At 45.0% G+C, this 27,361-nt stretch overlaps 1 protein-coding gene and 1 long non-coding RNA gene across 2 annotated transcripts in view; both read right to left on the bottom strand.

Moving 5' to 3' along the window:
- The window catches only part of LOC144683762 (uncharacterized), a 1,025,508-nt gene that overhangs the window by 352,662 nt on the left and 645,485 nt on the right, over positions 1-27,361 (bottom strand). The window lies entirely within an intron of this gene.
- The window catches only part of bend4 (BEN domain containing 4), a 36,093-nt gene continuing 9,786 nt past the window's right edge, over positions 1,055-27,361 (bottom strand). Inside the window, exons 2-5 of the mRNA XM_078554569.1 lie at positions 25,284-25,841; positions 24,424-24,515; positions 13,630-13,870; positions 1,055-2,179 (exon numbers count right to left, since the gene is read on the bottom strand). Of these exons, the coding sequence (XP_078410695.1) occupies positions 1,959-2,179; positions 13,630-13,870; positions 24,424-24,515; positions 25,284-25,841 (1,112 nt within the window). The 3' untranslated portion in view covers positions 1,055-1,958. The remainder of the gene's footprint in view (positions 2,180-13,629; positions 13,871-24,423; positions 24,516-25,283; positions 25,842-27,361) is intronic.

Genomic DNA, 27,361 nt, shown 5'->3' on the forward strand with positions numbered 1-27,361 from the left:
CATCCTTCCTGAGATACGGGGCCCAAAATTGCTCTAATATTCTAAATGTGGTCTGACCAGAGCCTTACAAAGCCTCAGCAGTACGTCCCTGCTTTTATATTCTAGTCCTCTCGAAATAAATGCCAACATTGCATTTGCCTTCCTAACTACTGACTCAACCTGCAAGTTAACCTTAAGAGAATTCTGGACTAGGACTCCCAAGTCCCTTTGCACTCCAGATTTCTGAATTCTCTCCCCATTTAGAAAATAGTCTATGCCTCTATTCTTCCTACCAAAGTGCTTGACCTCACACTTCCCCACCTTGTATTCCATCTGCCACTTCTTTGCCCTTTCTCCTAACCTTTTCAAATCCTTCTGCAGCCTCCCTGCCTCCTCAATACTACCTGTCCCTCCGCCTATCTTTGTATCATCTGCAAACTTAGCCAGAATGCCCTCAGTTCCTTCATCTAGATCATTAATGTATAAAGTGAAAAGTTGTGGTCCCAACACTGACCCCTGCGGAACTCCACTAGTCACCGGCCGCCATCCTGAGAAAAGGACCCCCTTATCCCCACTCTCTGCCTCCTGCCAGACAGCCAATCTTCTATCCATGCTAGTACCTTGCCTCTAACACCATGGGCTCTTATCTTACTGAGCAGCCTCCTGTGCGGCACCTTGTCAAAGGCCTTCTAGAAGTCCAAGTAGATAACATCCATTGGCTCTCCTTTGTCTAACCTACTCGTTACCTCCTCAAAGAATTCTAACAGATTTGTCAGGCATGACCTCCCCTTGATGAAACCATGCTGACTTTGCCCGATTTTACTATGCACTTCCAAGTATTCTGAAATCTCATCCTTAATAATGGACTCTAAAATCTTACCAACGAGCGAGGTCAGGCTAATTGGCCTGTAATTTCCCGTCTTTTGCCTCACTCCCTTCTTAAACAGGGGGGTTACATTAGCGATTTTCCAGTCCTCTGGGACCCTCCATGACTCCAGTGATTCCTGAAAGATCACCACTGACGCCTCCACTATCTCTTCAGCTATCTCCTTCAGAACTCTGGGGTGTAATCCATCTGGCCCAGGTGATTTATCCACCTTCAGACCTTTCAGTTTTCTTAGCACCTTCTCCTTGGTAATGGCCACCATACTCACCTCTTTTTGTAGGGAATGGCACTTACCTGCCCTCAGTTTCTTTCCATCAATCCAAACAACAAACAGAAGACAATGACATTTCTTCTTGATTCCCTTGACAAGAGTGCTACATTTCTGAAGTGCTACCAGTTAACTGCTACACAATACAGTTTGTAACTGAAACTGTGGTGAGGATTGAATTCATAGAATAGTAAATAGGATACATTTCTCCATTCAGTAACCTATATTATTACATATCTAAGGTATCTTTGAGATTACGGGCTGAACTCCTGTTTTGACATCTCTTTAGATATGGTCAGTAATACAATTCAATTGCAACAGGTAAAAGGACAGCCCCAGATTATAATTGCAGAGTTTTTCTATATTTCTATGAGTTGACTAAAGCCCAGGTGCTCAGGGTTAGGCTCTGCACTATAATCATGTTTACTTTTATGTTTTTATAGGATTGATTTTAGTCCTTCTGGAAAAATAGGTAATTTTAATTCAAAGGTTGTTTTTGCCTTACCTGGGTTGAACCTTGTGAACATAATATTACTTTGTTTTATTTTGGACAGATTAAATATAAATTCCTCAGTTCCAGGCCTGGAATAGCACTTCAGGTGTTCAGGAAAATGGATATTAACCAAATTAATCACAGTCACAGCAGGTTAACCTCTGAGGTCACTTTTGGTATATCTTCTGCAGGAAATGTTATTTTAATTAAATGTTCTAATTTAAAATTGATTTGCATCATAGCTAGTTGGTGTCAACACCAATACAACCATAGATTAATATACATTCATTTTTTACACCAATGTGGCAGTTATATATGGACACTGTTGTTCCTTAGTCTCCAGAGCCTTCATGGCAGCCCTTGTTAAACATTTCGTCTTGTGACATTTGATGGTCAAAGCCTTCATAATAGGAGCCACCGTTGCCACCAAGGAAAGTTCCCACAGCACGTCCTTGGCGAGCATGCCCAACAGCATCACTGAACACTTTGTTAATTTGTTCTTCTGAAGGCATCCACCAATCTGGATTGGAGGTGCAATGCATCCGAATGAACTCTGTAAGCGGCACAAAGCGATTAAGGAAACCAATAAAATTGCAAAGAAATTTTGCAAATTAGTGAAAATGTCAAGTTAGAGTCTTTTAATTTATAAGAGCTTTGAATATTAACTGCCAGGACAATATGTCTCAACTATAAAATCAGTCCCTATATTTCATCATAATGTCTGCAGCATAAATATTGTAACGAAGCTTAGACCTCACTTTATATTTTTATGAAATGCATATATATCCTTGTGGCTACTTACTAAAATTTTAAAACTGGACAATGACCTTTTAAAAATGACTGAAGCCATGCCTGGCTGTGACCTTCGAACAATAGGAGCTAATCTAGCAGTATTGAAGAAATTTGTGCATCATTATCTCTGGAGAGATACTAATGACCCCATAGAGATCAAATTCAAAGGGATTGAGATAAACACCATCTATATTTCGTAAACCAGGCCTGGCCACTGGAATCTACTAGTCTACTATGACAAAGAGCCCTGCAACCTTCCTTTGTGATTATAATGATTGTAACATTAACAATCTCAGGAACCCAGACATATGAATATATGCCCTTTGTCAAAGGCAAAGTGAAGAGTTGGGAGTTATGTGACATGACTCCCACCACCCCCCCCACCTCCCCCCCACCCCCCGTAGCTGGAAGAACTTGTAAAATTGCCTTGTGAAGTTACAAAGCTCAGTCCGCATTTTCCATCTAGCAAGCAGTAGCTCAGAATGAGAGCCTGGTCCAGATTTGAATGCCTGACCTCCATCTACTGGAATTTCTGAACTTCTATATCATTGCCCACAAGAGTAACTCACCTCTATGTGCCTATCCCATTGTGGAAACCAGAAAAGTTAATTATCCAGCATCAGCCTTCAACCTGCTGACCTCTGTGAAGGGATATGCCATTGGATTTTGATTTTGGTCTCTGGCCTCATGTGAAATAATGAAATAATTCATTACTCTCTGGTCTTTGTCCTGTAAATCTTTCTTTCTCTATCCCTCATTTCCTGTGTGAATGCACAGGGGGCTACATAAAGTATCTCCTGGGCCTTTTTTAACAACAACAGCTTATATTTATGTGGCACCTTTAATGTAATGAAATGTCCCAAGTGCTTCACAGAAGTATTATAAAACAAAGTGTGACACCGAGCCACATAAGGAGATATAAGGTCAGATGACCAAAAGCTTGATCTAAGTGGTGGGCATAAAGGAGTGTCTTAATGGAGGAAAGTGAGGTAGAGGCGGAGAGGTTTAGGGACAGTTTTCCAAACCTCGGAGACTGGCCACCAGTGGTGGAGAAGTTAAAATTGGGATGTACAAGAGGCCAGAATTAGAAGAATGCAGATATCTCGAAGAGTTTTTGGGCTGCGGGAGGTTACAAACATAGGGAAGGCAAAGTCATGGAGGGATTTGAAAACAAAGATGAGAATTTCAAAATCGGGAATCATCAAGAAGGGTTAAGCATTCTCCTGAGATCCTAGACAAAATTCTTCATTCTAACAACATCAAAAAACACAGGTTAGTTGTTTGATCATTTCATTCGCTGTGTGGATCCATACCATACACACTGCCTGCCACACTTGCCTACAAGACATCAGTGACCGAACTTCAGAAGTTATTCATTGATTGTGAAGTGCTTCAGAGCAAAGGCACTATATAAATCTAGCTTCTTTCTTTGCCTTAAGGAATGTTACCGAAGATTTTGATTTTTCTGAAAATAAAAAGTGTTGCTGCACCCTGGCCCCACCTACAGAAACCTTTTATAACAAAAATGATTGTGCCTCAGTTAAATTTATTGTGAACAGGAACAGGGGAACTGTGGCCCGGGGACGCAGCTGGGTGGTGGGCAGTTGTGAGGTCTAGCTGCAGGCTACTGGCAGAGCAAGTATAGGCATAATGAGAGATCCTGGAATCTGACAGGGATCATATTCAGAGGTTCAACAGGAGGAAATAATTAAGGTAACACCTTGGTAACACAATAAATGCATGCTCTCCACAACACTGTGCTGTATTATATTAAAGGTACTTTGGTTTTAGTGTATAGGTTTCAGTTTTATAGTGAGTGCATGCAATAGACCTTCACAGCAAATCAAAGGTTATCAAGATAGTATAGCAGAATGAAGGAAAAATAGATGGGAGTTTGAGTTCTGCATAAAATGCTACTGGCAACAGCCACTAGATTTAAACACAAAGATTGGATACAAGACAACCTGAAACAATTACTCTGGAGAAAAGCATTTGAGCTGGTGCTATTTATTATAACATAAGTCTTAAGTCAGTAGGTGAACATTAAAAAAAATCTGATGGTCCCACTAAGTCAGGATGTTAAGTAAAGGTTCCCAGACAGAGTTTAATGCTTTAGGAGGCAGACACAGCAGAGACATTAATAAAGAAGAGGTGGCGGGTGAAAGCAGTATGAAAGGCAAACAGATGCATAACTTCTTCCCAAAATGACCTTCTCCTGTCCTAACAAACAAACAAAAAAATATAGTTTTCGACATGAAGTGAAATGACCTGTCTTCTTTCTTTTAGTTGGCTTTATCTACATATAAAATAGGTATCCAAATTTGTGGGAAAATAAGCTGATGGATGCTTATGTCAAAAGTATATATTTTTAAGTTAAAATGTGTGTGCTTGCTCTTTATTTCAACAATAATGCTCAATCAAAACAGTGACTCCATAAACTTGGGGAAAAGTTACTGAGGTGATGTTTGTATTCTGTGTGGCAAGTTTAGAGACACAGAGCTTGATGTGCTGATGGCTTTCCTTGGTGAAAATTAAATTTGGAGTTTTTACTTTATACAGGCAAGCTACTGCTACTCAAAGAAGCGCAAGAAGATGCACTAAAGCTTGGGGCAGCTGCCGCAAAGGCGCAATGGGGAAAGGTCGCTGTCTAAGACCTTTCTGCCATAGTGCACCGAGGGGCTGGAAATTGTATAGACCTCTCGGGCTGTATGGCTCACAATGAATGTATGCATTGAATAATAGTTGTATTATAATTGTATTGAAGCACCTCAGAGTGCAACATGATGTATGTTGATAACTCCAATACCATTGTACTGTCTGACTGCCTGTAATGACCATATTGAAATGACTGTAATATTTATTGATTGTATTGAAGCACCTCGTGATCCATGTGTAAAAGTTGAATCTGATTGTACTTTATGTGATGGCGATTTAGAAATGTTTTGTAATGTTCTTCCAGATATTTTATGAATAAAGTATATTTTTTAAAAATAAAAAAAAGAAGACGCTTAGCTGCTTCAATGGTGCTCTTTTACAAAAGAAATCCTGAGTGTAATGACTGGAAAGACACTATGGATTCTGGTTAAATCTGATGAATGAAGAATGGTTAAATCAACTGTCAGATGCAAATTTGAAGCTGTGAGTTACTCAGGTAGCAAAATCTTGTTTCACGGGCAGGTGAGCTATTTTAGGGGTGCTACAATTGCCTTCAATGCTCCGCGGGTTACAGAGGGGGACAAAACCTGCTAGCCTTACCATTTATGACTATCATTCAGTACCTTTGCTGGGAAGTATGTGCAGGCACTGGGTAAGGTGCTTGGGTTGGCTCTGCTGACTAGCACAGTCAAACAGCACCAGTGCCTAGACTCTCACACAAAGTAGGCCCATCTGGGTGAAATACTGTTGGCAGTCAGCGCCACTGAGACTTGTTCCAGCATGAACCAATGTACACAAGTGAGGTAGGGAAGTTGAAAGATCAATTAAAAAATTAACTTGTGACTGTTGTTACAAAATAGTTGTGATGTCAATGATATCATTATCTACTACTCTGCATATAAATATGGCGAAATCTTTGTGTTTCTGCATGGCAGCAATGTTCTTGAAGAAGCTGCAGAAGTAACAACTTGATTAATACATGGTGATGTTAACAACAGCAAGAAAACCCATTCAGTGTTGACTCTTTGATGGGACCAAACTGCCCTTGTGATTGACAGACTTCACCTGCAGGCTGCTAATGATGTCTGGAGGCAAAAGCTTTCCATTTTACTGGTCAAAGACATTGGGCTGAATTTTCACAGAATTGCACTAAGTATGGTAGGGAGAGGGTAAATTGGAGTCTTACCCGCCGATGAAAATGGCTGGTTTTCATGCCATATCTTCCCAAACCTGCCTCATTATTTATTCACTCCCGCGAAACATGCCATTTCCATGGCTGGAGGGCTCTCATTTGCCTGCTCGCCATTACCCTGCTGTTGCATCACGCCAGCCGCCATCTTTAAAAGGCAGCCGCCAGCAAAGCGCTCAGCGCCACCAGATCACCACCGCTGCCTGGGAGACATGGCTAGCAAAAGCAAAAATACTGCAGTACCCGCTTCAACGACAGGTCCCTTGAGCGACTGCTGGACGCTGTGGTGGCCCACCGGGATGTGCTCTACACCCGCTCTGGCCGCAGGATGGGCAGCAATGTCACCAACCCAGCTTGAGAGGTGGTGGCAGCAGTGGTCAATGCCAATGCCCTTCAGAAGAGGACAGCCACCCATTGCCGCAAAAGGATGAATGATCTCCTCCGTTCCACCAGAGTAAGTCACTCTTTTCATCACTCCCAACTCACACACTCACAAACCCATCACACACCCACAGGGCCCTCACTCACTGCCAGCGCAAAGGACATCACCATTCACTCTCACACACATCGTCATTGTCCTCATTTCGTCCATGGGGCCACTCACCACCCACACAGGCCAGGCATACTTATCATCTGGCCCAGCAGGCATCCATATACAGCCTCCCCATCTCTAACCATGCAGGACAAACTGGCTCACAGCAGGAAGGAAAGGTCTCAGACAGGTGGAGGGATGCCGGAATTCAAAGTTCTGACAGAATTCGAAAACAGAGCCATCCAGCTGGCTGGCGATGACCGGGACCAGTCATGTGCTGACGATGATGCTGACGGCTGCTCTACCAAGTGAGGATCCAGCAGTGCAACATCCATCAGACAACCATGCCGTGCGTGATATGTCCTCTTTCACAGGCCACTGCAATGCACAAATTATCTCTCTTTGCTTTCGCAGGCACATCTGGCAGCAGACGGAGTCCACGCAAGCCCCGAAGAAACCTCTGAAGGGGAATCTGAAGGCACCCTCTCTGAAGTCCCGTCACAGCGCTCACCCACACTCTCCACCAGCGCAGAGACACACACCTTGGTGGGACCTAGCTTTAGAGTAGCCTCGGGACCACAATCTGGTGAGAACATCGCACTTTCTGATCCACAGCATTGGGCGCAGGGACTTCCCAGGTCCCTGGCACTTGGAAGATTGCTGGAGGCCAGTACATTGCTGAGTCCAAGTCAGATGATGAGCCTCTGGACTCGGTCATGTCACAGTTGCTGGAGCTGCAAAGGCAAGCTCGGGAACATCGGGAAGGGATGTCCGCTGCACTCCTCAGATTGCAAGGCACGATGGAGGAGTCCATCCTTCTTCAGGCTGAGATGATAGCGCCAGCATTGCAACGCACAGAGCTCAACACTGGCAGGATGGCGGCCGCCATGGAGACATTCATCCAGGAAATCACTCCAGCACTGCTGCATGGGCTCAACTCCATCACTGATGCCATAGCTGGCCTCTAACAGTGTGTATGTGAGAAGGGTGCTGGGCAAATCTATATCTCACTCCAGATACCCCTTCCGTTCACGGAGTCAGCCAAGGGGTTTTCGGGCACCCATAGGGAGGAGGATCAGCAGGCGCACACTCTGGGGCCATCCACCAAGGTGACACTGGGAGTGACCGGCCCATCTGACTCCCCTCTTCCTGTGACCTGCGCAGATCCAGCTTCACAGGCCGGGGTGGATGCCACTGCCTCACAGCAGGACCCCGAAAGCAGGCCGGGGCCCTCCAAGTCTCGGCCCTCCAGAGGACGCCCGCCAAAGTCATCACAGACAGGGCGTCACAGTCAACAGGCTGCCTCCATCTCCGCTTTGGATGTCCAGGGAGCACCAAGACGTAGCAGCAAGGTTAGGACAGTTAAGGAGAATTAGTTACACAGCCTGGGCACGGGTGTTAATCACTTGTACATAATGTTCACTATTGTCAATAAACTCGCCTAAAATTTCATGGCTGCGTCTCTGAGATGGCTCTGATCACAGAGCGCAAGTGAGCTGCCCTCAGCCAGACAGGAGTCAGACATTCTCAGATGCCATGTGAAGACCTATGGAGCATCCTCACTGCGTGTCGTCATCATCCTCCTGCGATCGAGTGACTATGAGGGCCTCCACTGCATCTCCATGACAGGAACATTCTCACAGAGGGTATTGGCACTGCCATAAGCCAGACTGGAGTCAAATGTTCACAACTGCGATGTGAGGATCTATGGGGACACCTCACTCCAGGTCGTCATCATCCTCCACAAATCTGGCAGCTATAAGGGCCTCCCGAGTGTGCCTGCCTCGTCTAGCCAGTGCAAGAGCCTCATCCCCTTCGTCATCACCACCAAGGACCCCCTCACCCTCATCCCCGTCAGCGTCCTCCTCATCGGAGGAGACGTGCAGCTCCTCCATCTCCTCCTCAGCCAGCTCCTCACCCCGTCGCAGCGCCAGGTTGTAAAGGGCGCAGCAGACGACGACGATGTGTGACACCCTCTGTGGGCTGTATTGCAGGACACCACCAGACTGGTCCAGACACCGGAAGCTCATCTTCAGCATCCCGATGGTCTGCTCCACCAAGTTGTGAAAGCCTGGCGGAGTGGCCTTTTAATTATATGCCAATGTATTACAATTAGCTCCCTGCTGACCGATGGCAGGAAACACAGCCCGCAGTTGGCGGACTGAGCAGAAGATTGCGACTTGCCCTCACACCATTGTGAAGTAGGTCACACCATATTTTCCACGCCCACCACCTATCATGCCCACTGCCAGCGGGCTCGGAAAATTCCGCCCATTGTCTATTTCTTGCAGTGCTGAAACATTCAGAATGATTTTGTATCGGATAACCTGTACTATAGTCGAAAGTCGCATGCTTCACATTTTATAAATCCTTTGAGGACTAGGATGCTGCAAAATTTTTGAAGCACAATAAAAATATAATGAGATTAATATTAGTCCGGTGACTGAAAATGATACCTGTGCTTCTGCACAATTCTTCAGCTCTGCAGTTTGCTGAGCAGAATTCCTATTGATGCTGAATAGCAGCAAACATGGGTGTATTTTTAAAAGTGTAATCGAGGGTCAGTGTTCAAAGCATGTGGTCTAATATTAGATAAATAATGTGTTGTGCTGCCTCATCAGCCCTCTCTTTTCTGGTAAATTTTCCTGTGTCCCCTAATTCGGTCTTACTGACTTTCAGTCCAAACAAAAGTGAATGTATAGTAATCAATAGTAATTTTACAGAACATGGCCAATTTCAGATCATTTGTTTATAATTAGCTAATGGTTAGAAATTCTCCACAGAGAGTCTTGCTTGGATTTTTAAAGTAAGCACGTTTTACAAGCCGTTCTGTTTCTTTGCTCATGTGTGGGTGAATGTATGGGCTGGATTTTGCCAAGCATGTCGGGACCCTGATATTGGCATCAGTTCGGGTTGGGAACCAGTTAAGATGTCGCCTCTAGGAGACCCATCCAATTAAGGACAGCAGGCAGACCAGGCAACCGGTAGCTCCACCAGGCAAGAAGGGTGCTGCAGATGTAGATAGGAGAATGCGAGGGCACCTCAGGATGGAGGTGTCCTCTGAAGAATTATAAAACTGTAAAACAAAGAGTGCTTCAGGGCAGCTTGGCAGGAAGAGCGGGGTTGGTGGGGGTGCAGTGTGGATGGGGAAGTTGGAGAATTAAAACAGGTCTCACCAGCTCCTGGCCTGACTCCAGGAGGCCATCTCCAAGCACCTGCCGGGCTTCGACCACAGTGATGGGCCCATCCACTGCGGAGAAGATCCCAGCGGTGTCAACAATCTACCCCCAAGTGGGCACTTAATTGATGGTAATCAGGTACCCATTGCTGCCGAGTGGGTAGCTGGTGCTGGTCAGACCCTGTTTCTGGTAAGATTGCTTGGAGAAGGAACCATTGTGGGAAGTAATCCTGACATGAGATTCTCTCTTTTTGCTCCCAGTCCCGCCTCCAAACCCATCTCTGAAGGACTGGGAAATGTAGTCCTGTGAGTATTTTTCTTCCCTCTTCCCTTAGTTCAGTTCCTTTTTAAATGCTGTAATATCTTTCAACTCTCAAGAAGGGTCCACAGCTAAAACTTCACCTTATCTGTTCTCTTCACAGATGCTGCCTGACATTTTCTGTTTTGTTTTATACCTTTAGTAAGCTTAATCAAAGTCTATCCATCCTGACTCACAACAGGTCACACACATGGGCCAGATTGAACAGAAAACTGCTAAGGCTTAATTAGAGTTGTAAAATGCACTGAATGCCATTAGCAGCTGTACACTTAACCAATGTACAACTCAAAGGCTTGACATTGTCTTTAATGCTGTAGGAAACAACAAAACAGGACTCAGTTGAAGGAGCCTCCCAGGCCAAAGATTGCCTAACAGAATTAAAGCTAATTAAAGACAGGAAATATTTATGTTTCTAAAGAAATCTGTTGCCCCCTCGCTAGTACACTTATTTTAACTTTCCAGTGGTACTTGTTTATGCAGTGCTGCAATAGACACTTCACTCATGTGCTGTACCCAATGGTGGATCTTCATATGTGAGCTCATGCGAGCATTGCCAGGCTATTTATTGTAGGTGGCATCAGAACCGAGCATAATCCTGTCCTTATACAATGTTTCTGCAAGTCCTTTCCAGCAGCATTCATGGGAGAGGCAGCATTACCTGTGATACTCCTGTCCGCAGCACTGAGGGATATGAATGCTGACTTTACATGACTGCAAGCTACTGGCTTAATTGAATTGGCTAATTTACAGCAGATCAAGAACTGAGATTCCTGCTCTGTGTGGGATGAATTTGCCTGGTTGCTTCATGATCCTGATAGCAGCCTCAATTCTCAGACAGGAACCTACAAGAGATCATGGCGGGTTGTCAGTTGCGATCTTCCTGAAGGTGGCCATTTAAGAAGCCATCTCTGACAGGCCTATTTAATTAAAGACAGTGGGTGGACCAGGGAATTGGGAGGCCCATTAAGAGGCCCTGCAGTGATGTGCGGTTGGCAGCAACCCAAGATGGAGGCCCCCCTGAAGAATTATAAAATTTTGAAAAAATAAATGTGACCACAGCTGCCAGGCCATTATTGTGAAGAGGGAACCCCTCCACATGATAGCCTGTGACTGCAGCTGTGACCCTCTGACATCCACATGTCCGGTAGGGGAGATTGAAGGAAGCACTGCAGATCCCACACACCTGTCCCCACCACCAAAACCCCGGAGGTTTTTTTGATTCTTTCAAGGGATGTGGGCGTCGCTGGCTAGGCCAGCATTTTTATTGCCCATACCTAGTTGCCCTTGAGGAGGTGGTGGTGAGCTGCCTTCATGAACCGCTGCTGTCCATATGGTATAGGTACACCCACAATGCTGTTAGGAAGGGAGTTCCAGGATCTTGACTCAACGACAGTGAAGGAACTGGACACCCCTCCTTAGGATGCCCCTCGGGGTCAAGAATGACTTGTTTCCACACTAAAAATGAGTTCTCAGGTGACTGAAGAGTCCAATGCGTGACCTACAGTCTCTTTCACAGGTCGGGCAGATGGTGGTAGGTGGATGAGGTGGGTGGGGTGCCCGGGTTGCCACGCGCTCCTTTCGCTGATGACGTTTGGCTTCAGTTAGCCTTTCGCGATGCGACTCGAGGTGTTCAACTTCTTCCTGGGTGTTTTCCCTCCACTTCGGGCAGTCTTGGGCCAGGGATTCCCAGATGTCGGTGAGGATATTGCACTTTTTCAAGGAGGCTTTGAGGGTGTCCTTGAAGCATTTCCTCTGCCTTCCTGGGGCTCGCTTGTCGTGTCGTTCTGAGTAGAGCGCTTGTTTCAGGAGTCTTGTGTCAGGCATGCGGACGACGTGGCCCGCCCAGTGGAGCTGATCAAGCGTGGTCAATGCTTCAATGCTGGAGATGTTGGCCTGAGTGAGAACACTGACGTTGGTGCACCTATCCCGCTGATGGATTTACAGGATCTTGTGCAGGCAGCGCTGGTGTTACTTCTCCAGAGTTTTGAAGTGCCTGCTATACATAGTCCACATCCCTGAGCCATATAGGAGGAGGGGTATCACTACTGCTCTGTAGACCATGAGCTTGGTGCCGTGTTTGAGGTCCTGGCCTTCAAACGCTTTCTTCCTCTGGCGGCCGAAGCAGGCCCTGGCACACTGCAGGCAGTGTTGAACCTTGTTGTCGATGTCTACCCTTGTTGACAGTGGGCTCCCAAGGAATGGAAAGTGGTCCACATGGTCCAAGGCCTCAATGTGTATTTTGATAACAGGGTGGGAGGCAGTGCGATGTGGTAGAGTTGGTAGAGGACCTTTGTCATGCAGATGTTTAGTTTAAGGCCCACGCTCTCATACGTGGACACCCTACTGCTGGGGCAATGCCTCCAGGCACCTGCTGGGCTTCGGCCTCAGAGGGAGGGGAGACCATCTGCTGCCAGGACGATCTTGATGGTGGCACCAGTTTATCCCCAATTGGGCACCTAATTGAGGTGCTGCCCCTGCTGCTGTGCAGGTAGCCAGCGCTGGTCAAACCCTGTCTGAGGAAGATTGCTTGGAGGAGGGATTGCATGTAGACTCACCCTGACATGAGATTCTCTATCTTTGCCCCTGGCCCCGCCTCCAAACCTGTCACCGCAGGAATGGGAGAATTCAGCCCTATGACTGAGTAGCATCCCAGGCCCTACATTTAGTTTGGATAGTTAAGCATCAGTAATGGCGACCATGAAACTACTGGATTGTTGTGAAAGCTCATCGAGTTCACTAATGTCCTTTAGGGAAGGAACCTGCCACGTTTACCCTACACGTGACTCCAGACTGTCGGTAGTGTGATTGCCTCTTAACTGCCCTCTGGAATGGCCTAGTAAGCCACTCAGTTGTATTCAAGAAGGCAGTTCAGCACCACCTTCTCAAGAGCAATTAGTCATGGGGAATAAATACTGGCCTAGCCAGCAATGTCCACAAACAGTGAATGAATAAAAAAAAGAAAAGAAAAATTTGATAATGTCTTTTCAGTGGTGTTGGTTGAAGGATAAATATTGGACAGCACTCTCCTGCTCTTCATTAATATGGTGTCATGGGATATTTTATGTTCACCTAAGAAGGCAGACAGGGCCTTTGTTTAACATCTCACCTGAAAGACAGCACATTCAGCATTGCAGCATTCCCTCAGTACTTCACTGAAATATCAGCTTGCCTTTTGTGTTCAAGTTTCTGGCATGGGACTTGAACCCACAACCTTTTGACTTATAATCAACTGACTCACGGCCACCCACCTCTATTGGGTCAACTATACTGCCTTTGTTTATACGTGTACCCTGTAACTATGTACATACAGCCCTTCTACACCGAACATTAATTTGTACCTCGGAGACAGGTGACTTTGACTGGATCAAGAGGACGTCGCTCAGGGCCTGGCTCTCCCAGTGGCATCGATCGTTTCCTTTTCCCCAGTCCACATGAATACTTCAGTTCATCTGTTGTAAACACAAATCTGATGAGGTAACGGAGAAGTCGACGGCCATCCTTTTTAGACGAATTAACAGCCTCATCCCACTGCTTACTAGTGATATAGACCGGATAGTTGTTCAACAACTGTTTGTTTCCCTGAAAATTGATGAGAAACATTTGAAATGACAAAGACAGCTTAATAAAAATGAATGTGATTAAATATGAATCTGCATAAGAGTGTTCAGATGCTTCATAGGTTCCAATTTTATTCATCTCATTGCATTATATACTTAACAACAAATTCTTTGGCAGAGCTCTGATATCTAACACCACTACCTTGATATAAAACACAGTTGAATTCAGTTACAGTTCCTTGTGACATAAAGAATGTGCACAAAACTGCCTCAACATGGCTTCCTGAGGAAGTATTAGAGTAGGGATTTATATCACTTGATTTCAACATAGAGTGAGTGTGGCAAACACAGATAATCAATAGGAGATTCAGAATTGCTGCACCCTTTTGTCTCTATCATAAGGCATCAATATCTATTCCTGTAAACAACAGCATATTTGATAGGCATGACAAACAAAAGCTAGACTGCCAATAAAGACAGAATTCAAAATGGAATAAGGGCTCACAAATAATATGTAATTATATTTTCCTCCATGCGCTCCCTGCACATGCCACACCAATTGGGAACACAGAATCAGACCTGAAACTCTAAGTTCCCTGCCTACAGATGGTGATATTATTTGAACCATTCTTTAATTAGACTCCTGCTTCTGAATCACTTCAAATTCTTCTAACTGATTAGATGTGAAAATCTAAGTGAGATTGGCCAGAATTTCTCATAGCTACTGCTTGGATTCTCTATTTAATATAGGATATTAACCAGATAAGAATTTAAAAAGTAAAGGCACATTACCCTATCATTTTTTTTAACTTCAGAAGCACTTGTTGAATTATTTAGCATATACAAGGATCACAGAGAAACACATCATATTGAGGCTATCTGGTTCTCTCTAGTTGTGTTACATTTATATATTAATTAATTGCATCATGGAGTGCTTTCTGTTCATGGCAATCCACCTTGTACATTCCCAGAGCAGGAAGAAGAGACCAGCTGCTGTCCGAGGTGTAGGGCCGGATTTTCACTACCAAGGTGGATAGCTCAAGTCGGAAATTTCCCAGCTTGTCGCAACTGCCTCGGTAGAAAGTGCCCTGAATGGCGCAAGCTTTGCCATGGTGGTGGGGGGGGGAGTGGGGGTTGCAAGATGGAGTTGGGCCTGTGGCCCATGGAAGCAGATCAGAGGCAGCCACAAGGGTGGCTGAGCACCGAGCAGTGAGGCAAGCTGGTTGGAAGGACTGCCTTGGTTTTCTGGGACTTCATCTCGGTTGTTTGGTTGCATTTTAGGCCCTCTAGGCCTCACCTCTCACACCTCATTACCCCCCATGACCCACTCCCTGTGCCACCTCAATGCCCTCATTGCCAATTCATACTCTGCCACCTGCCCCAAATGGCTTCTTATACCCTCCATGCTAACTCATGGCCTCATTTTACATGCTTGACTGAGAGCCTAGATTTATAAAAGAATTGTCTGTAGAAGTCTTGTTTACACAGCTGGAGAGAACTGTTGACTTTGTATTATTCATATCTTTGTAAGGTTATAAGTTATTTTTCTGTGATCCCTTTTGTCAATGTCTCAGTGTTTATTTGCACAAGATTAGTAGGTGGGAAGTGTTTAAAGCATAAGTTATTGATACTTAAATGGTCTTTAATTGACACTTTTTTAGTGATATAGGAACACCAGTTTTTTTCCAAATAAATATGCATGGGTGCTTTTTTCCCTAACGGATTCACACATGCCATTGTTACTTTAGGGTTCATTGCTTCTGTACACGGATATACTGGCTGAATAGGCATGGAAAGGCCATGAGCTTGCATGGGGGCTATAAGGGGCCATAGGGATGGGTGGGGGACATGATATGGTATGGAGGGGGTATGGGGGTATGGAAGAGACAAGGGTAAGACCTTTTGAATTTACCTTGGTTCACAAATCCTCTGAGGTTCATGAACCACAAGTCATGGAGAAGCTGGCCCAACCTCACGACAACTGTGGGGCCTACCCCACCAATGGAGTCAGCCATGTTGGAGGTGCAAGAGTATGGCTTATCCCATGCTCCCAAAAATTGGGGGTGCTGGGAATTCCAGAATCGGGTTCCACCCATCATTTTTAAATGGCTCCAAGACTTTTGGCACTGTGAAAATCCAGGCTGTAATGTTGTATTCATAGAACCACTCAGTGCAAATCAAAGTACTTCATCTTGAAGTTATGCAGGTTGCTAGGCAGACTGCATCTGGAATGCTGTGCCTTGTATTGGTTCCTTCATAACTGGCCTGGGGAAAAGGTCTGGAGGAAAGCAACAAGAATATTTTCTAGTTTAAAGAACCTCAGGTACTCAGATAAGTTCAAGAACCTTGGTGCATTAGAGCAGCATAGACTTAAAGGTGACCTGTTGGAGGTTTATAAAATAATTAAAGCACTGGTTAGTGAAAATATTGATATATTATTCCAGTTTAACAGACTGGGGAGGACCAGGGAATATAAATTTAAACTATGTGAAAATAGGAATAGATCGGTTGTCCTTTTCCCCGAAAGTAGTGAGCCTCTGGAATGTATTACAGGCTGTTGTGTTGGGTTCTGACTCTATGCCTTCAAGGAAGAGTTGCAACAACCCTTGACTGCAGAAGATATCACTTCAAATAGCTGGGAAAATGTGAAGTTGTTCATTTTGGCAGGAAGAATTAAAAAGCAGAGTATTACTTAAATGGAGAGCGACTGCAGAATTCCGAGGTGCAGAGAGATCTAGGTGTTCCCATGCGTGAGTTACAAAAAGTTAGTATGCAGGTACAGCATGTAATCAAGAAGGCTAATGCAATGCTATCCTTTACTATGAGAGGAATTGAACATAAAAGTAAGGACCGTTATGCTTCTGTTATGCAGGGCTTCAGTGAGATCACATCTTGAATACTGTGTGCAGTTTTGGTCTCCTTATTTAACGAAGGATGTAAATGAGTTAGAGGTGGTTCAGAACAGATTTGCTAGATTTGCTAGATATATGGAATGAGCGGGTTGTCTTCTGAGGAAAGGTTGGACAGACATGGTTTGTTTCTCTGGAATTTAGAAGAGGGATGATTTGATTGAAGTATACAAGATCCTGAATGGTCTTGACAAGGTGGATGTGGAAAGGATATTTCCTCTTGTGGGTGAGTCCAGAACTAGGGGGCAAGGTTTTAAAATTAGGGGTCGCCCTTTTAGGAAAGAGATGAGGAGGAATTTTTTCTCTCAGAGGGTTATGCGACTTTGGAATTCTCTGCCTCAGAAGGTGGTGGAGGTGGGGTCACTGAATATTTTTAAAGTAGAGGTAGATAGATTCTTGTTAGGCAAGGGAATCAAAGGTTATCGGGGTTAGATGGGAATGTGGAAATCGAAACACAAACAGATCAGCCATGATCTTATTGATGATGGAGCAGGCTCGAGCGGTCGAATGGGCTACTTTTGCTCCTGTTTCACATGTTCAAATGTCTATAAAAAGGCCTTTATAGCTAACACTTTCTCCTGGTGGTCAAAAAGGACATTTTCAGAGTATTTTTACTTTTATTGGCCTTGGTTCTTATCTCATTTTTTTGCATCTCCCAGGAGATTACATGGCTGCGAGGGAAGGTGGGGTGGGAGGAAGGAAGTATCTAATTATGATACTGTTATGAGATCTTGTGTGTAGCTCAGTAGGTCTCACGAAGAGATTCTGAGTCTTGTATAGTTGAACAATCAGTGTTTATTAACTTTTCCTCCTGCTACTCCTTCTCCCCCGCCATCCTTAAGTCTCAGTGTTTACAGGTTCAGGTGGCCTGAAGGCTTTATAATTCTTCCAGATCTTGTCTTTACAACAGTTGGAGGAGTGGTAGACTCTGTTGTACTGGGTAAACCTTGATGAATAGCAGGTTGTTTTGGGTTTGGTCATTCTGGTGTTTGTTCGTCTTATTCAATTTCTCTTCAATGTATAGTAGGAGGATCACCTCAAGGAATGAGGTGAAGCCTCCTCCAGTTCCTCCCCACCATACCTTCTGGAGTACTGACAAAACATGACCGTGGTTGGTCATCATCTCTCTGGACAATAGCGCTCTCTCTATCAAGGTGCTTAACCCAGACTCTGTTGTCCTTGTGTAAATGTGGCAGGTCTCTAGTGCTGTACCTTTTGTTGTAGGCAAAAGCCTACTTCTGCCTGTAGGACTGGTCGCTGTCCTGCTTTGGTAATCTTTGGCTGCCAGCACTGGTATTAGTTTCTTTGACTGGATGGAGAGCTGTATGAGGAGCTTTCTGACCATCAGGAGTTCAGATGGGACTAAGCCACATTGTAGTGGGGTGGGCCTCTAGGTTAACAGTGCTGTTAGGATGTCGTCATTCTTCCTCAGGAGAGCTTTTATGGTGCAGACCCCTCTTTCTGCCCTACCGTTCGACTGTGGGCATCTTGGGTAGCTGGTACGATAGTGGAAGCTGCAAGTGATGGCAAATTAGGTGAAGTATTCATTTGCAATTGTGGATTGTTATCCAACACTATCTGGTCAAGGAGGCTATGGCTTGCAAACATCTCCGTCAATGCTCTCAACAACACCTTTGTGATTGTGGTGTACAATTTCTCCACCTCAGTGCATCAGGAGAAGGAGTCCACTACAATGAGGAAGGATCTTCCATTGAAGACGAATACATCGATGTCCAACTGCTCTCACAGCCTTGTTGGGAATTGTGTGGATGTAATGGGCTCCCTCTTGTCCTGCTTGTGTAGCGCATACAACTGGCAGTTCGCTATCATGTCTTCAATCATCCTTGAAACACCTGGCCACCACATTGCGGATTGGGCCCGTGCCCTGTATTTGGTAATATCCAGGACTGATCTCTGGCTGAAGGGAGGCTGGAATGACCAGCCACTTGTTGTATGCCAGCAGATCGTCGATGATGGTAAAGTGCTTCCGCTGTTCAAACCTGGTCTTCATGGTACTATCACTTGTTCTCTGCTGTGGCCACCCTTGCTAACAGCAATGGCGAATGTGGGCACACTCCTCATCTCATATTTGTTCCTGGCGGATTGGCTGGAGATTTCCTGTAGTAGCTGGCAGGTGTCTCCACACAATTGGGCGTATAATTCGAGCTCTTCGTTCAGGTTGCCATCATGGACCATAACTTCCGAGCTCCCCAGCATGGGATTGGAGGGGTACCCCAAGGATGCATTGGGGAATCCCTCTCGGAACTTCACAGGCAAGGGTTTGCATGGCAATTGCCCAGAAGTACAAACTTCCTCTGGGCAATTGCCCTGCACTGGGAACCATCCGAAAATGCGATTTAAAATGCAAACTTTGGATGGTCCCGACAGGGTTACGCCAATAGTTAACCAGAAAATGTTAGAAGAATTAAAACCTCATCTAACTACTGGGTACCAATTGTAAAGACCCAGACCGATGCCTCCCCAGGGTACTCTCCCAAAACTCCTGACCCCTCAGGGGGCTCGCCCACTCCTGACTAACCACCAGCCCAAGGTATTCCCCACTCCCGACCCCCTATGGGACTCCGCCAAACTACATGAGACTCCTCACCCGACCACCCCTGCCCCATGGGCCCGACTCTCACCCCCGACCTAATTGGAATCCCCACCCCTGAGGTCCAAACGGACCCATACCTCCCCCCAAACAATGTCCGACCCCCCAAGACTCTCAAAATTCCAAACTCCCCACTCCCTCCCAACGTCCAACCCTCCCAACTCCCCGCATTTACAACACCCCCAACCCCCTGAAATTCCAAACATCCCACCACCCCGAATATCCTCCCACCCAACACTCCGAATGTCCAATCCCCCCAACCCCCAAATGCCCGACACCCTCACACCTCCGAATGTCCGACCGCCCCCACACCCCCGAATATCCGACCCCCAACACCCGCAAATGTCCCACCCGCTCACACCCTTGAATGTCCGACCCTGCCACAATCCTGATTGTCCGACCCCCCCCACGCCTGCCGATTGTCCAACCACCCTCCAACACCTCCTGAATGTCCTATCCATCCCACACCCACCGGATGTCTAAGTTCCCCCACACCCTCCCGATGTCCGAACCCTCCAGCCCGTCACCGAATGCCTGAGCACTCCACTCCCACCCGATGTCCGGCCACCCCCCCAGCCCCTCCGCCCATCCCCACCCAGCCTCTGAACACCCCACACCCCCAAATCCCATCCACTTACCTTCTCCCTGGCCTGTCAATTTCAATGGGACCTTTAACCTTACCTGCTTTACGGCAGCTAGTGCTGTAAAAAAGGGGCCGTGTCCTTCTTCAGTTTGACGGAGCTGAACTGCGATGCTGAGTTTCGGGGACAGCTATGCTGCCTGTCTCGCCCAGCCTGAGTCGGAAGGTCGGGCGTAATGGGCAGGTAAAAAATTTGGCATATGTAAGTTGGATTGGAGTGGCAAACTGCGCTGATTGCCACTCCGAGGAAGTTACGGCCCCTTGTTTCATTGGAAGATCCACTGTGGCTTGGAAGGTGTGTCCGCTGTTGTTTGTTTTTTCTGTTGTGAATCCCATGAGGCATCGATGGAATCTCTGGATTCTGGGGAGATTCTTTGCCAGCTCCTTCTCATCTAGCAATGAGATCAGTGGCTTATGTTCTGCTTCAATGGTCAATAATGTAGTCCGAAAACACCTCACACGCCCACGTGACTGATGGTGGTGTAACTTGTCACTGTGTCCGACAATCCTCTGGATGTGTAATACACTGGCTGGCGACACCTATCCAGTTGTTCCTGATGTAAGACTGCTCCGTGGCCTTTGGGTGAAGCATCAGCTGCTATGGTGGTGGGCAGCGATGGGTCATAGCGGGCCAGGATGTTGGTTGACAGCAGCATGGCTTTAATGCAACCAAATGCTTGCTCTTGGTGTGTGCCCCAGCATTAGTCTTTCTTGAGAAGGTACTGCAGGGATTCTGTGACCTGTGCCAGGTTGGATAAAAATTCTGCCAACTGGTTCAACATACCCAGGAATCTCTGAAGGTGCAGAATTGAGGATGGGGCTGGGAACTCGCTGATAGCTTTTGTTTTCTCTGGGTCTGCCATGATGCCTTTGTTACTGACGATGTGTCCGAAGAGCCAAATAGAGGCCTTGGAGAATTTGCATTTCTCATTCAGTGTCAACCCTGCTTCCTGCAAGCATCCTAGGACCACTGTGAGCCTTTTGTCATGCCCTTCCACTGTTGTGCCATGGACCAAAACATCATACACATGGCAAATGAAAAGCTCTAGGCCCTGCAAAATGGCCGACATCATGCTTTGAAAGATTTCTGGAGCGGAGGTAATCCTGAACAGTAAGTGGTTGAAGCAGAATCTGCCAAAGGCGGTGATGAATGTGGTCAGAAATCTGGACTTTCCATCTAGTGGAAGCTGCCAAAAGCTGCTGTTAGCAGTGAGCTTTTAAAACACTGTGCTTTTAGAGAGTTTGGTCAGGCTGCCGGGTGGACTTCTCTTGACACAGCTCAATAAAGCCGTGGCAAGTCGACACAGATACGGATGGACCTGTTTGGTTTTGGGACTGAGGCCATCCTGGAACACCATTCAGTGGGCTGAGTGACGGGGAGGTGACACCCACTTTTGTCATTTGTCCAGCTGTTGCTACGCTTGCTTCATGAGTGGATGGGGAGTTTCTCGTGGTGTGAACAGGCACACGGCATTAGCATCTTCCCTCAGTGTAATCCTGTATGCAGTCCTCCGTATCCCCAATCCAGTAAAGAGTTTCAGGAACTCCTTTCTGAATTTGGAACCAGATCCTTGCTGGTAGATCTTGTCAATTTTCTGTAGGAGATTGAGGTTCAAACAGGCTTTTCGGCTTAAAAGGGAATATTCTTGGTTGTGGACGATGAACAGGGTCTCTCGTATTCTTGCCTTTGTACCTGAGTGTCACTTTCAGCATACCTTTCACCAGGAATTTGATGCTGCTTGCTCCACACAGCTGTGCTGTGTTGTGGGTGGCATCAGTTGTTGTGTCACCAGCCATGGTTCCTTGTCCCAGAGGACCGTAACACTGGCTCCTGGTGTCCAATTCAAAGTTTGTGAGATGACCATTAATTGAGACATTCGCCTTCTAGAATGAAAATCCATGATGTTTGACCTCACCCAAGAAGCATGGTTGTGTTTCTTCTTGGTGCGCTACCTCAGCTCATGAATTGTCTTGGGATCAGGTGTGCGTCTGGTTGTGTTCGCTTCACATAACTTTCCAAAGTGTCCAATGTGGTTGTAATTAAAACACTGTGCTGAGAGAGCTGGACATTGATCACACCCGTGGTGTCGCTTGGCTTCACAGCGCTGGCTTGGTCATCTGGTGGTTGGTTAGGGTTTTGCTTCCCTTGGCCTGGAGTGTTCCTCTACTGTTTTACAAGCTGGGCGTTAGGGGTTGCTCTGTACCAAAGCTTGCCTTCACCCTAAAGATGGATCTGTGCTGTAAATAGACATCGGATTGCCTGACAATCTGAATGGCTTTTGCAAGGGTGAAACCTTCCTTAGCTTGAAGCATGATGGAGAGTGGATCGTTTGCCAGTCCAACTACAGTTCTGTCCCTGATTAGCTCTGATTTCAGGTAACTGTAGTCACATTATTCAGTCATTCCGAACAGCTTATTAATGAAGGAGTCAACAGGTACACCTGGCTTCTTGGTTGTTGGATACATTTGTTAAACTTTGCTCTTTCAAGGATCTTGTTACTGCTCAAATTAAAATGTGTTAAATGATCTTAAAACTTAGCCAAATTTTGCTGACGATTCATTGATTCCTTGTTTAGCTATTATATGGTTGGATATTGGACCTACCAAATAAAGCAGTGTGTTAACCTGTTCATCTTCTGTCCTTTTGTCTAGACCTGAAGCAATCATGTATCTAAGGAATCTCTTTCTGCAATGTCCCAATTTTGTGACTATCCTGCGCTTTGGATGAGTGTAAGCTGGTCTGGTGAGGTAGATTTTTGATCCATAGTCATTTAAAATTACAAGTGTGTATAGCTTTAAATGCTGTCAGGGAAACCAAAATGGCACTGCAGTAGGTTTCTTCTCAATGAGGATTCCCATGCTTGTCAGCTTTGGTGGGGTCCCGCAGTAATAGTGTTCACAATTTCTGTGTTTTAAAATTTTCAGCAGTATCTCCCTGGATCAACCACTGAGTTTTCCCCACAGTATCTAAGTACTTTCAGGTTGTGAAACCGTCGATTCGTGGCTTTTGCTGAGTTTTGTAACTGCCAATTATTTTTTAAAATTATATATTTTTCGATTGGAGCGAGCTAGGCCACGACGTGGTCAAGTGCCAACTTGGGACTTGGTCTGTTTGTGGTGCGTTTTAAAATGGCAACTCTGACTGCTGCTGACTTAAAAGCTTTTTTTAAACTCGTTGTGGCCAAGAACTTAAGTTTTTTTTTAGCTTACCCCTGCTAAGTCTTCTCCCTCTGCACTCTTTGGGTATTGAAGTTGGACTTCCATGGGATTCAGTGGAGTCTTCTGCTGCAGTGTGGAGTTTTATTTCTGCCTTCTGCTTCCAATCCTGCTTTGGAGTTGTTTTCTGGCAATCTCCTCTGTGCCTTCACTTCAGGTGTTTCTCATCAGGTGGGAATGTTGCTTTCTCAATCTTGCAGGTTTTATATTTCTTTTCCAGCTTCTGTGAGCTTCTGGATTGTTCCAATATCTGCCACCATATTGTAAGATGTTGTGTGTAGTTTGGTAGGTCTCACAAAGGGGTTTTAGGTCTTGAATAGTTTAACAGTAAGTGTTTATTAACTACTCATAAGTATGTACATATATCAGCAGAAGGTTGAAGCTAGAAGCTGCCTCCATGCTTACCTCTACACACATCTCTGTCCAGTTTAAGACTGCCCTCCAGACTTGGGTCATGTGTTCCTTTACACCACAGCATGGGCAGTACTGTGCCCAATCCCACATTAATCCATTCAATTCCAGATCCTTACACTACAGATACTGCGGCCATCAAAGTATGGGGTGGCTATATGGACCAGCTGGCCTTCTCCTGCCTATAAATTTTGTATGTTTGTATAGACCCATAAATCAAACATTAAACTATGCAGTTGAATGTGATGTATCTTTAAGATAAAATGTTTAAGGTTAGCATTTCCGTTCTACCCTGTAACTATTTAACATGGAATTTATGTCAATGTGCCAGATCAAAAAATTAGCTTTGGTTCCAACAGTATGGGTGTGATTGACCAGTTTCTCATAACTACTGCTGGGTTAAGTTGCTGCTGAGAACAGGGTGAAACAAATGACATAAATTAATGCAAATGTACAAAATATTGCACCAAACAATAAACCATATACAGCTCTGCAACCTTCAGGAAATCAAACCCTTACTGTCAAATACTACATCTCCTTAGTCATTAAAGGTATATCTGGTAATTATTATATTCATGACCACAATTTTAGTTTCCATACAAAATATAGAATAAAAGACCCAAAGCTTACACTAGCTTAATGTAATGCAGAGGGAAGAGGAAATTAAAATCAACAGAAAGGAAATACTAATGATGCAATCTCACTGCTAGGCACCGATGTCAAGTGAGCTGTATCTCACTAAAGACAAAAAGAACTTCTCAGGAAGGACCCCTTCCATCAAAAAGTACCTCTGTTGGCTGCTCCTCTGAGACTGGTTGAACTAGTTGATTGTGATGCTGGAGTACAGTCTTATAATAATCAAGAACAGCCTGGCAGGGCACTGCATGAAAGAAAATCATTTCAGATAAGCATCTAACACAATCATAGCATGCATCTTAATAGAATGAGTCACTATTCAGCATTAAGGAAAGCAGGGTTCTCATGCAAGTTGGTTTATGGGTCTTTTACTTCAATAATCATAGTATGGCAACCATAAGAATCTCTCACTCACTGTGAATTCCAAAAGCATTGAACTCTCAGCAAAGAAAAAGTTCTTTGCATAAAACTGCTGAGTATGTATGCACTGGCTGGCCTTGTCTGAATTCAATCAGCAAATGCAATGTTCTGCCATTATTTACAGTAACATTGCTTGATGATACAGAGGGGAAGGAGAAATCCAGTCCATAGTAAGTCATATAAACTAACAATAATTCGCACCCTTATTTTTTTCTTGCACTTTCGAAGATCAACAAAATAGTGTCACTACTGTCACAGCGTATAGATAGAAAGTGTGCTTGACCACTGCGGGTTCATATATCTAAGCATTAATGTATGTAATCATAGCTGCACTCACAGTCCTGAAATTTTCCCTCACAATAAGGATTTTATGCTGAAGATCCTAGGAATTGTTTCTATATGTAATGCTTTGCAATTTTAATAAATGTGAGAATGAAAGCTAGGGTCAAGAATATTGTGCCCAAGAGTTGCCCAAGGCCAAAATTTCCATTCTGACTCTAAAATAATCAGTGTAAATATGAATACAAATTAACCACTAGCACTCAGAGTATGAGAGAACAGTATTAGAATAATTAAGGCAGATTTCACACACCTGGAATACGATCCAAGGTTTTCCTTAGCTCCTCATTTTCCTGTTGGAGTACAACCACTTCCTGTTCCAACTCTTGGCACCTCTGACAGTAGCCATCCTCTTCTTCCTCCTCAGGGAATGTAGATGATGGATGGACATGAGATTCTGATGTTGTTGGGGATGTCCACCCTCCCAAAGTATGGGTGGGAGAAATGGAAAGTGGATCCATTTCTGTCACATGGCTGCACTCACTCATTCCCACAGTACTCTGTGAAGGCCGCCCCCCAGCAAGTAGGTAACTTTGAAGACAATCGGTAAACACACGAAGCAAGGCTGAGGTCTGATGCCTCTTTTGCACATTCTGTAATTCCATCTCTGAATTGTCTGATGACCGTGGCTGCATTTGGGCACCTTTGACAAGCTGACACTGTCCTGTGCGGTCATCATAACATCCACTCTCTTTTTTCACACAAGAAATTATTTGAGGTTGGTTGGTGTCCAGAAGTTTTCCATTGTCCTTTAGGAGAGTCAGGACTCGACTGCATTGCTGTGCAAAGGCATCAAGTATTAAGCGACTCTCTGTAGTGGAGCAGAAACACACATTATACTGTGCAAAAAAATGTACTTTGTTCATAAAACTTATGAAAGTATATTACATTAAGTGCATCAATTTCATCCAACACTGGATGTTACTCACTACATTTACAATTACAGTCAATATTTGCAACGTTCATCACATGGCAAACATATAGTCTGAGGGGTTTTTCACAATTTCCAGCCCCTCGTTGCACTATGGCTGATCATCAGTAGCACTTCACAACTGATGGAAAAGATTTATATATAACCTTCCCAAATTGAAAAGCTTTGCCAATATAATTCCTGCATCCTCCTAGTGAAACTGGACAAACACATAACAGCTCTGCTGCAACACTCCAAACGTCAATTGCTGTCACGTTAGTCAGAATTAATTTTGGAACACTCACAGGACTTAGTTTCGATTAGAAATTGATGCTTGTAAACATTTCAGAGCTCTATGACAAGTATATTGTGCATTGTACTGGAAAACTCACCACACTGCTTTCTCTGCTGTGGCACGGCAAATATCAATTCTTTTGCTGATTGCCATATTTACTAGAATTATGTCATTTAGAATCTCATATACAGTCCACTCCTCCTATTTCAAAGTCACTTAATTAAATTTTTGGATAACTTATTTTTGTTGCAAAAAGTAACTTTAAATTGCCAGGAGGCAGTAGCTGTTTTTATTTAAGTGATATATTACACAAGTAGTGCCGGGTACAGGTGGGCCATCCTTCAGCTGTATTGGTTAGATAATTTTCATAATGCACAGTAAAGAAAAGTTTCTGTCACATTTTTGCTAACTGCTTATCGAAAGATGGAAATTAACTCTTTAAATTATAGATGTGTTACTAAGCAAAAACATGATTCTATGATTCTATAACCCAACTTTATATTGCATTAGGTCACATGAGGGTGAGACCATCTTTTCTTGGAATGACTCCAGGTCCTGATGGAGTGACATTAGCTTCTGGTCGAGTGACTCCAGGTCCTGTTGGAGTGACACCAGCTCCTGTTGGATTGACTCAGCTCCTGTTGGAATGACGCCAGCTCCTGTTGGATTGATTCAGCTCCTGTTGGAGTGACACCAGCTCCTGGTCGAGTGACTCCAGGTTCTGTTGGAGTGACACCAGCTCCTGTTGGATTGACTCAGCTCCTGGTGGAATGTCGCCAGCTCCTGTTGGATTGATTCAGCTCCTGTTGGAGTGACACCAGCTCCTGTTGGAGTGACACCAGCTTCTGTTGGATTGACTCAGCTACTTTTAGATTGACTGAGCTCCTGTTGGAGTGACACCAGTTCCTGTTGGATTGACTCAGCTCCTGTTGAAGTGACACCAGCTCCTGTTGGGTTGACTCAGCTCCTGTTGGAGTGACACCAGCTCCTGTTGGAGTGACACCAGCTCCTGTTGGAGTGACACCAGCTCCAGATTGAGCTATTATGGCTCCTAGTGGAGTGACACCAGTTTCTGATCAAGTGACACTAGCTCCTGATTGAGTGATGACCTCTTGTCAGAGTAAGG

The sequence above is a fragment of the Cetorhinus maximus genome, chromosome 1 (genome assembly GCF_964194155.1).
Source record: "Cetorhinus maximus chromosome 1, sCetMax3.hap1.1, whole genome shotgun sequence".
NCBI lineage: Eukaryota > Metazoa > Chordata > Chondrichthyes > Lamniformes > Cetorhinidae > Cetorhinus > Cetorhinus maximus.